The 9,833-nt window shown below is 45.9% G+C and overlaps 1 protein-coding gene across 1 annotated transcript in view; it reads left to right on the top strand.

Moving 5' to 3' along the window:
- Positions 1-9,833, top strand: part of myt1b (myelin transcription factor 1b) — a gene marked incomplete at both ends in the record, with an annotated part of 88,924 nt that overhangs the window by 70,214 nt on the left and 8,877 nt on the right. The window contains 8 exons of the mRNA XM_080030738.1: positions 770-832; positions 2,619-2,871; positions 3,620-4,058; positions 4,167-4,303; positions 4,418-4,841; positions 6,563-6,697; positions 7,001-7,091; positions 7,341-7,457. Coding sequence (XP_079886864.1) covers positions 770-832; positions 2,619-2,871; positions 3,620-4,058; positions 4,167-4,303; positions 4,418-4,841; positions 6,563-6,697; positions 7,001-7,091; positions 7,341-7,457 — 1,659 coding nt within the window. The remainder of the gene's footprint in view (positions 1-769; positions 833-2,618; positions 2,872-3,619; positions 4,059-4,166; positions 4,304-4,417; positions 4,842-6,562; positions 6,698-7,000; positions 7,092-7,340; positions 7,458-9,833) is intronic.

Raw genomic sequence — 9,833 nt, 5'->3', positions numbered from 1 at the left:
GCCTTTCCCACCCAGGTGGCAGCCCATTGTCCTCCCCCCTCCTTTCTAAATGATTCTATTCATTCCCTCTCATTTTGTCACACTTCACATCCCGGCATCGACCCATGCTAGACAAAAATAAAAAAATAAAAAAAGCCTGTTTCTGGATTAAGAAAAAAAATAAACAGTTGGGATCACACCTAATTTCGAATGCAAATGCAAGATTTTTCAATAAGTGAAATTAATAATAAGGATAATTGGAGTAATAAAGGGCAATTGCTGGGAGGAAGTTAATGAGAATAGAAATGAGCCGTCCTGAGGGGTCATAGCAACCTGAGAGAGAGAGAGAGAGAGAGAGAGAGAGAGAGAGAGAGCTGATGATAATGACTGGTGAGGAGAGCAGAGCAGGGGGAAATTACAGCAGGTCTCGGCTGATCCTTATCGCTCACACTAACAGGATATAGGCCAGGGTTGATGTACGACACACAATATTGTGTGTGTGTGTGTCCCCCGCCCCCCCCTCGACTTGAAGCCACCTGCATTCATGCATTATGTGTGTCTGCTGGATGAATGGGGAGGGGGGTTGGCTGGGATTCATATCTTTGTGCATGTGCATATGTGTGAAACACTCAGTTTGCATGTATTTGCTTTGCTTTGCACTGTTGTTTTATTTAATTTTTTTATCTTAATTTACTTTGTTTATTGCCTGTGGTTATCATTGCCTCTGCACTGGGACTAAAATGCACTGTGTCTTAAACATATATCTCTAACCTCCATCCATCCCATCCAGCTGCCCCACCCCTGGATGCAATGGCTCTGGCCATATCAGTGGGAGATACTCACGACACAGAAGGTAGGGCAGATGAAAAACCCACCCTCTGTCTGTCCTTCTTCTCTGTCTGTTTGTCCACATTGTCTTTTTTTTACCCAGCTGCATCTGCTTGGTGGAAAAAAAATACCACGTTTCACTTTTTTCATTTTTATTCTTTAAAGTTGCAGTTGGCCATTATGGGAAATCCACTTAAACGCTCTCGTGTCGAGTGTTGCTATGCGAAGATCAATACCACTCTTAGCCTCCGCCATGCAGCCTGATAGCGTAGTGGTAGTGCTCATTTTCTAGCTGAGAAACTTTTTTCATTTGAAAATATTGTGATAATGCAGGATGTAGTAAAGAGCAAAACAGCCAAGACTGAGATCAAAGTAAGTGCTAGTCATAAAAAAAGATTTTAAAGAAGATATGACTACACATTCAGATAGATAATCAATACATCAGACTTGTGGTTCTTTTGGCTTGTGACCCTTTCAAACAAAAGTTGTTGTTTTTCTGTCGGAAAACAATAATTTACTAAATATAATGGAAGTTAGTTGAATAAAAAAAAAGTATTTTAAATTGGGGACCTCTCAGCAATTCAACCTCAATCACATGTTGTAGAGCTTGAGGTGAGACTGTTTCTACCTATTTTATTTCAGCCTAGGGGCCAAAATCTGAAAAAGCACATTCATTTGACCAATTTGAATTATCACATGCGAGTGAGAGTAGCTGTTTCTGATATTACAAAAAAAAAATCCCAAAGCGCCTAAATCCAAACGTGAGCAATGACGTTTTTTTCCGGGCGTGATTTCTTCAGGATTTACTCTCCCCCCTCCCTCCTTCTTCTGAGCCAGCCCGCCCTTAGAGACCATGCGTGGCAGGGACCCGGGGGCAGATCACTGGCTTGTGACTCCCTCTTTATTGAGGGGGCAGGCAGATATTAGCTCTTTGTTTACATGTGTATTCGTTCAGCAGGCAATTTCAGATGCACTTTGTTTATAGATCGTCCCCCCATCTCCCTCGGCGTCTCCCAGGTGAGAGTAAGAGAGGGAGTTTATTGGATTTCACCCTCTGCTGCCTCGGCCGCCCGTCCGCCCGCCCGCCCAGGCCCTCCATACAAGTTGTTCATTAAACGTTCCAGTCAATTGGCTGTGATTGGTGGTGATGTGTGAGCGGGCCTTGCATGGCATCCCTCCCCAGGCCACGCCAATTGACTCCCACTATCTGCTGCAAGAACCGCTACCATCTTTCTTCATGTCAAAACACCCGCACGCACACACCTTCCATCAGGCTGCTTAAAATCACTCACGGACATGATGGGGTGCATGAGAATTTTACTTATTGTAATGTTTTGGGGGATTATCTGATGACATCTCTGCTATGTTGCTACAGGTGCATCTAGAAAAAAAAAAAAAAGGAAAAATCAATTAAAAAGTTCATTTATTTCCGTAATTTTATTCAAAAAGTGAAACTTTCATATATTCTAGATTCCTTACACATGAAGTGAAACAAATTTAGAATAAACATATATAGATGGTCGACATGTCTGTATTAGAAATCCCATTTCTGATTGGTTTGATGTACTATTCATCAAATTGAGATACTGGATGTTTTAGTCCATCAGCTGTTAGCCGTCAACATCAAAATTAGAACAAAAAAAGCACTGACATACAGGATCTGCACTTTTTGTGATGAATATAGAATATATGAAAGTTTCAACTTTTTGACCTTTTTGTACTTTTCCATGATGCGATTGTTTTTTACAGATGCACCTGTATTGATGATTCTTTTCCTCTCTGTTCTCTCTTCCCTTGTCTTCCCTGTATAGCGTTCTGGGTTGCCCCATAGCTAGGAAGCGCCGGATAGAGGAAGCAGAGGCCGAGCAGGAGCAAGATGCAGACTCGGAAGGGCCCGCCTCCAAGAGGAAGTCCAACCCCCTGAAACTGGCCCTGGACGAGGGCTTCAGCGCAGCAGAGAGCGACGCCAGCAGCAGCGACGCCGAGGGAGAGCAGGAGAAAGATGGAGAGAAAGCAGGAGAGAGCAAGAAGGAAGAGAGGGAGGCCGCTGTAGAGGAAATGACAGTAGACCTGATGCAGAATGGACAGATAAATGGACATGAGGATGAGGAGGAGACACAGAAGGAGGAGGAAGAGGAGAGGGAAGAAGAAGAACAAGAGGAGACGTGTCAGAAGGAGGAAAACCGCTTTGCAGCAGGAGAAGGTTGGCTGATGATATCATTCTTGCCTCCACTTTACTGGAGTTTGTTGCAATTAAAGCTCCTTGTCTGGGTCCTTTTAAAATCATCATTAAAGGAAAAAGTCAGTCTTGATAATTAATAAATCATGGGGTGCTGGTTTTCTTCATTCGATAGACTTGTTAATAATTATCTTCGGACTGTTAATCGGTCAGAACAAGACGTTCAACGTTATCACCTTGGGCTCTAGGTAACAATTACAGGTGTTTTTAGACACTTTCTTTAGATTAAATAATTAATCGGGGAAAACAAGTGGTTTTAGTTGAACCACGTCACCTGACAGATAGAGGACACAACTAATATTGCAGGAGGAGAGTTGCCATGCCTCCTAACGACCACTAGGGGCAATGCATCTCTGTCCGTCAATTTGTTTGAGTGCTCTATTGACTCACAGCAGGTGTTTCTTCTTTATTCATTGTGAGTGTACTGTGACTGTCTGAGCTGGCAAGAAGGTGATGTCACCTGATGTCAAGAAGGTGATTAAGATCTTGTAGTGCATGACTAACTCTTGTGTCACCACCTTGACCTCTTTCCTTTCCACAGAAGAAGAAGAAGAAGAAGAAGAAGAAGAAGAAGAAGAAGAAGAAGAAGAAGAGTGTGTTATCATCGAGCCACCTGCAGCCGCTTGTCAGTCTCCCTCTCAGTGCGCTGAAGAGGTGGCCAACTCTCTGCTGCACCTCGGCCGCGGCTCCAACCACCACGACAACAACAATGCTCCGACAGTGGCCATTCAGCAGCCTGTTGCCATGGAGACGGCAGAGGACGATGTCACTTTGGCAGCAGCAGCAGCAGCAGCCGAACGGGGTGAGGAAGTACAGGAGGGGAAAGAAGAAGAGGAAGAGGAAGTGGTGGCACAAAGCAGAGTTCAAGTGCTGGAAGAATCGTCTATTCAGAAGCTACAGGAGACCGCTGAAGTCGAGGAAGTAGAAGAGGAGCAGGACAGGGAATGCCCAGAAGACATGAGCAACCACGTAAGCCAGGAGAACCACCACCACCAGTACCTGAGCCAAGATGGCCGCCATGAACAGATCAAACATCTAGAGGAGGAGGAAGAGGAGGAGGAAGAGGAGGAGGAGGAGGAGGAGGAGATGGCAGTGCCAACACAGCACACTCACACAGCAGAAGGAGCAGAGGAGGACGAGGGGAAAAAAGACCAAGGAGAGGACCACGGTGAGGTCAACCACCACATCCTGCCCATTGCTGACGCGCCAACCGCCGTCCGCACCATCACCAGCACCGCAGCAGCAGCAGCAGCAGCAGCAGCAGCAGCAGCAGCTCAGGGAACACACACTGAAGAAGACTACCACAGGGCCAGTCCGCTCCACAAATATGACTCTCACCACGACACACTCAGCCCGCTTCAACAACAACAGCTGCACTACAAGGCCTCCAGTCCGCCTCCTTTAAGCTACAGCCCGCTGGAGCACCACTACTTCCCCCACATCAGAGGCCAGAACTTTAAAATCCACCACAAGGCCTCGTCCTCGGCCTCTCCTCATGACATCATCCAGGTGCGGTCAGAGGAGAAAGACTTTGAGGACGCGGACGGGGACGACGAGAGAGAGGACGAGGACAGCCTGTCGCAGCGCTCCACGGACGAGTCGGAGATGTTTGACATCAGCAGAGGGAACCTGGGCCTGCTGGAGCAAGCCATCGCCCTCAAGGCAGAGCAGGTGAAGCCGGCCGGGCACCGAGAGCTGCTCTGCGGCGCCCCGGATATCCACCACCAGCGATACTTCACCATGGATGACAGGCCCAAGCACCTGGACGTCCTCCGCAAGAGCTACTTCAGCAAAGGTAAGGCAGGGGGAGGGGAGATACTGCAGCAAGTACTGTGACCTGGAAGTCGCTTAAGGTGGCGATTCAGGAACGTTTAAAGGTGGAGTCAGTGATTCTGGAGAAATCTTGTTCAGTGGATATCTGCTACCTGTCCATGCTGTGTGTGAACTGAAAAAAAAACTGGTGTTAATGCAGAGCATAGGCTCTGTAAACAAAGGGTATGTTAACAAAGCTCAACATAGCTAGCAAGATTCTCGTTTACAGACCCTAGGCTGTGTATTAACACTGGAAGGTAGGGGGTTGTGAGGAGGTATTCACAGATTTGTGACAAAAAGTGATTATGACAACACGCATTCTCTAGAATCAAATGACTCCACCTTGTTGGCGTCACTTGACACTTCTGCTACTGGTCGGATCAGCACATACTGTAATTGGTAGCAGTGACAACAATACAGGGGACACTGTGATGGAGTGACAAACTCAAGACAGTTTTAAAAGTAAATGGTTGCATCATAATGACATGAATGGAAAGCAATAACCCCCTCTGTTGTTTCCAAAAGGCTGTTGTAAGCTTTGGGAAAGGGGGAGTATATTAAACTCCATTTGTAATCAGTCGATCCAAACATGCTCTGTATAAAGAATAATACATTTGGTCACGCGAAGATAGAACAATTCAGTTCTGTCGTGTGCTGTGCTTAATGTTAGGGAGCAGAGAACACAAATAAACACAGTGTACCAATTAAACAGCGATGAGTCACAGAGCTCTGTTTGGATCCTCCCCTCTCCATTGTGAGGGGGGGATGAAGTGGTTCCAGCTCAATAGACTTCCATGAAGAGCGGCGAGGAAGCGCTCGAGGAGACAGTCAGAAGGGAGAATAGTGAGACAACACGTTGGAGAGAGAGAGAGAGAGATAGAGAGAGATAGAGAGAGAGAGAGAGAGAGAGAGGGACAGAGAGAGAGAGTGTTTGTTTACATGCTGCATGTGTTGTATTTTCGCAGTTGGCACGCTGCCACTTGCCATGCTCCTTGCAGTATAGCGGCGCTGGGTGATTACATGCCTGGTAGTGCTGCCCTCTCCTTGGCCCCAACTCCCTCCTGTGGTGGCGTTCCCGTTCTGCTCAACGCTAATTAGGAGATGCATGTCTCGTTAACATTCAATTTAAGGGCCAATAGAGCATCGCAACCCTCCTCTCGCCCCTTCTTCCTGCTCTCCAGTGCCACCGATACCGAACCAGCCTGCCTCCCCGTAGCAGTGTAGGGACGAGGAGGCATCTTTTAGTCTGTGTGAATTATGAATATCCAGGTGTTATTGTTTTGCGAACGAGAGACGAGAGCGTAGCAAGGGAGCTGAAAATCATCAAAGCGTAGAGGATAAGTAGGTCGACTTTGCTCAGGTTGAACTTTTCGGAAAAGCTGTAATGTATCACGTTATTTGATGAAACATTTACAGAAACACACGAGTCGCATTAAGACTTGTGCATATTAAAACACATTTTGCATCTGCAGAGGTACAGGAGACAGAGGAGGAGCAGATGGGTGTTGCTCTTGTACAGTTGTCTGAAATATGTCTGGATTTCATGCTCAGCCGAGCAGACCGTCTGATGGCATTAACCACTTGCTTTTTTTGCCCTGCCTTATTCATCCCACCTTCCCCTCTCCCTCTCATCTCTCCGTCTCTCTTCCTCCTCTCCTCATCCCTTTGTTCCTTCTCTTTCTCTCTCTTTCCTCCTCTATCCAGAGAGCAGTAGGCCCGAGAAGAGAGAGATCAAGTGTCCCACCCCGGGCTGCGATGGCACGGGTCACGTGACCGGTCTTTACCCCCACCACCGCAGCCTGTCAGGCTGTCCGCACAAAGACAGGATCCCCCCCGAGAGTGAGTTCTCTCAAGCTTTAGAAGATAAATAAAAAGCACGTACGGGAAGGAAAGTGACAGGGCAGGGCATCTGACTACTGCCTCTTCTTACTATGGAGTCAGGCATAACGCTGTATTGTTCTAGTCCAGGCTGCTCAATATGACAATCACATAGTCCCATACACAAATAATAGTAATAATTTACAAAGCAAAAGACGAACAACATAGACATTTATGCATTATTAGACATCATAGTTTTTTTTAACGGTGTATATTATAGTGTGGATTTCTCTGACCATGTGATTGTGTGTGTCCTCTCCTCAGTTCTGGCCATGCACGAGAATGTGCTGAAGTGTCCAACTCCCGGCTGCACCGGTCAGGGCCACGTCAACAGCAACCGTAACACACACCGCAGGTATTAACACACACACTTTAAAGAATAGCACCTGTGTACATCTGTGTATGTGTGTGTGTGTGTGTGTGGGTGTGTGTGTGTGTGTTTCTGCAGATGAGAGCGTCCTACACAAACGTTTGTTTGTTTATTTGCAAGCTCATATATTTTATGCATGCAGGACGAAGCAAATGTGTCAGTCCACATCACACAGTCAGCAAAATGCCATTCCTTTTGATATTCATCTGGTTCATTCTTCCTCTGTCCCTCCAGTCTCTCCGGATGCCCCATTGCTGCTGCAGAGAAGCTGACCAAGGGAACCGACAAGCAGCTTCTCTCTCCGCCGGGCAGCGAGCACCTCAAGGGGAGTCCCAACGACAGAGTCTTAAGGTGGGTGATGATCCTATACTTTGGGCCTTTTTTAAAATTGTCCTTCTTACATTTTATATTGTGTGACATTAGAGCCCCGTTGGTGACAAAAGGCAATCAAATTTATGAGATGGGTCAAAAAACGTGAATTAATAAAGCTGTTAATTGAATAATTAAGATGGAGTGTAAAATGTTAAGCTTTATACATTGCCCTTTAAGCTCACCTCCGACCAGTAGATAAGAGAAAGAAATTGAAGAAACATGTAAGTCTATGTCTGTAAGATCATCTTAGGATCATCTTATTATTACCTTCAATTTTTACTTTCTTTAAATGAAAACTGAAGCGAGCAGGTTTATGGTAGCAATAGCAAATAATCAGAACTTAATCGGCCTCAGATCTACTCCTACCATGTACTGCACTCACTCACACGCACACACACGCACGCACGCACGCTCGCACTCACGCACGCACGCACACACACACTCCTCTCATTTTAATAAAAGCATATTTTAACATGGCAAATGTTTGGCGGGAGAAATCAATAATGATTAGTACACACCTTTCTCCAGGCGCAAAGGAAAACGTATAGAGCTTCTAATTTATTTTTCTCTTCATTTTAATGATTAAACAGTAGTATTAATAATTGATGACCTCGGTTATGTTCGACTCACACCGTAACCCTTCATTGCCTTGCCGGGGCCTTCCATAGATAAGATGGTGAATGACGGCATAGTGAACCTTTCACCTTCTCAAGGTTAGCTGAGTTTTTTTTCTTTTTTACTACCGAGCCGCACAGAAACCATAGAAACCACAGAGAGCATCCCGGCCTTGTCCCTGTGCCCTCACCAGAGATGTAAACGCATCCCTGTGAATGGCTCAATTTAACGAGTAGGTCTCCAAAGCATTCAGTCCGGCGGTCCGATCATTACTGCCCCCTAAGACACCGAGATCTCTTTATCTCCGGGCGTCCTCCCAACTTGTCAGGCACCGTGATCATGGCCAGAAGAATGATAATTAGTGCAAAAAAACCACAGACACACACACACCGTCCGTGCTCTTCCTCGTTGGTATTTTAATTAATAATGCAGCCGATAAGCTAATTATGCAAGTTGTAGGGGCATTGTGGTGGTGGTGGTGGTGGTGGTGGGAGCGGGGGACGAAAGAAAAATAATTGCTTTCCTTTAGGAGGACCTCATCAGTGGTCGGACAAAAGCGTGGAGGATTAAAACATAATAAGGGCTGGCTTTGTTTTCACACTCGCAGATTGCTATTACAATGAGCCTGGCCTGCCCTGTTAATGCGTGGGGTCCGAGAATTCCTCATGCGATCCATGTTCTAAAGGAATTCATGTTGAATAAATAAAGAGAGAGAGGGTGGGGGGTGGGAGGGGGGGGCACCTTTGATCAGTGGTACAAAGTTGTTGTGACCCGATGTGAGCTGGTATTTTTGCTGTCCCCACCCTCCCCCCACCACAGCACTGTCACTACAGCCCAGGTCGTCATGTACCTTATTAATGAACGTATGGTTGGAGAGCATAGGGAGAGAGAGAGAGAGAGAGAGAGAGAGAGAGAGAGAGATGTGGGCCACAGTGAAACAGATGAGGAAGGTGACTCCTCCTGCCTCCTTCTGTCCCGTTCTACCCTTCCTCCTCTCTCTCTCTCTCTCTCTCTCTCTCTCTCTCTCTCTCTCTCTCTCTCTCCACCCGCCCCTCCGCCTCTCCTGGTCTATCAGTGGATTTGAGCCAACAGGTCTGACAAAAGGCCCGGGCTCTCCAGGAAAACGAGAGGGCTTAAAGCTCATAAATTCCATGCTGTACAACATGCAAATGTGCCCTCTGCTGATAAGAGAGCTTTTAATCCTGCTGCACTCCTGCTAAGTACACCGTTGCCCCTATCTTTACTCTCTCTTTTGTCACTCCACCTCCCTCGCTCCAACTCTCTTTTTTTTCCATCCTCTCTGTATTTATTTATTGTTTGGTGGGGGGTGATTTTGAGTCCATCCTCTTTTAGGTCCCATCTCTCCTTTTCAATTCTATTCTATTCTGTTCTACTTTCTGATTTATTTCTTCTTAAACCACCCACGAGGATCTTTAAAATGTTTATGAAACAGTATCATTTTTACTCTCATGGTCATAAATGACCTGTAACAATAAACAAGATCATCAGTCAAAACCACACTATTTATATATAGTTATTTATAATGCCTTATGATTTCCTAGGAACTTTAGACAAATCGATTTACGGCAGGCAGACCAGAACATCCTGTGTTTCCTGAACAGTACTAAATCAAAGTTTATTTTGCTTCACCATCGTCATATTATTGTCACTATTAATCTTACATAGTCACATATATACATTATCCCATGGCAATGCATCCTGCAGTCTCTCTTTCACTCG

This window comes from Ammodytes marinus (genome assembly GCF_949987685.1).
Source record: "Ammodytes marinus genome assembly, chromosome: 7".
Lineage (NCBI taxonomy): Eukaryota > Metazoa > Chordata > Actinopteri > Uranoscopiformes > Ammodytidae > Ammodytes > Ammodytes marinus.
The sequence above is the reverse complement of the archived record's forward strand: the minus strand, read 5'-3'. Positions and strand labels throughout refer to the sequence as shown.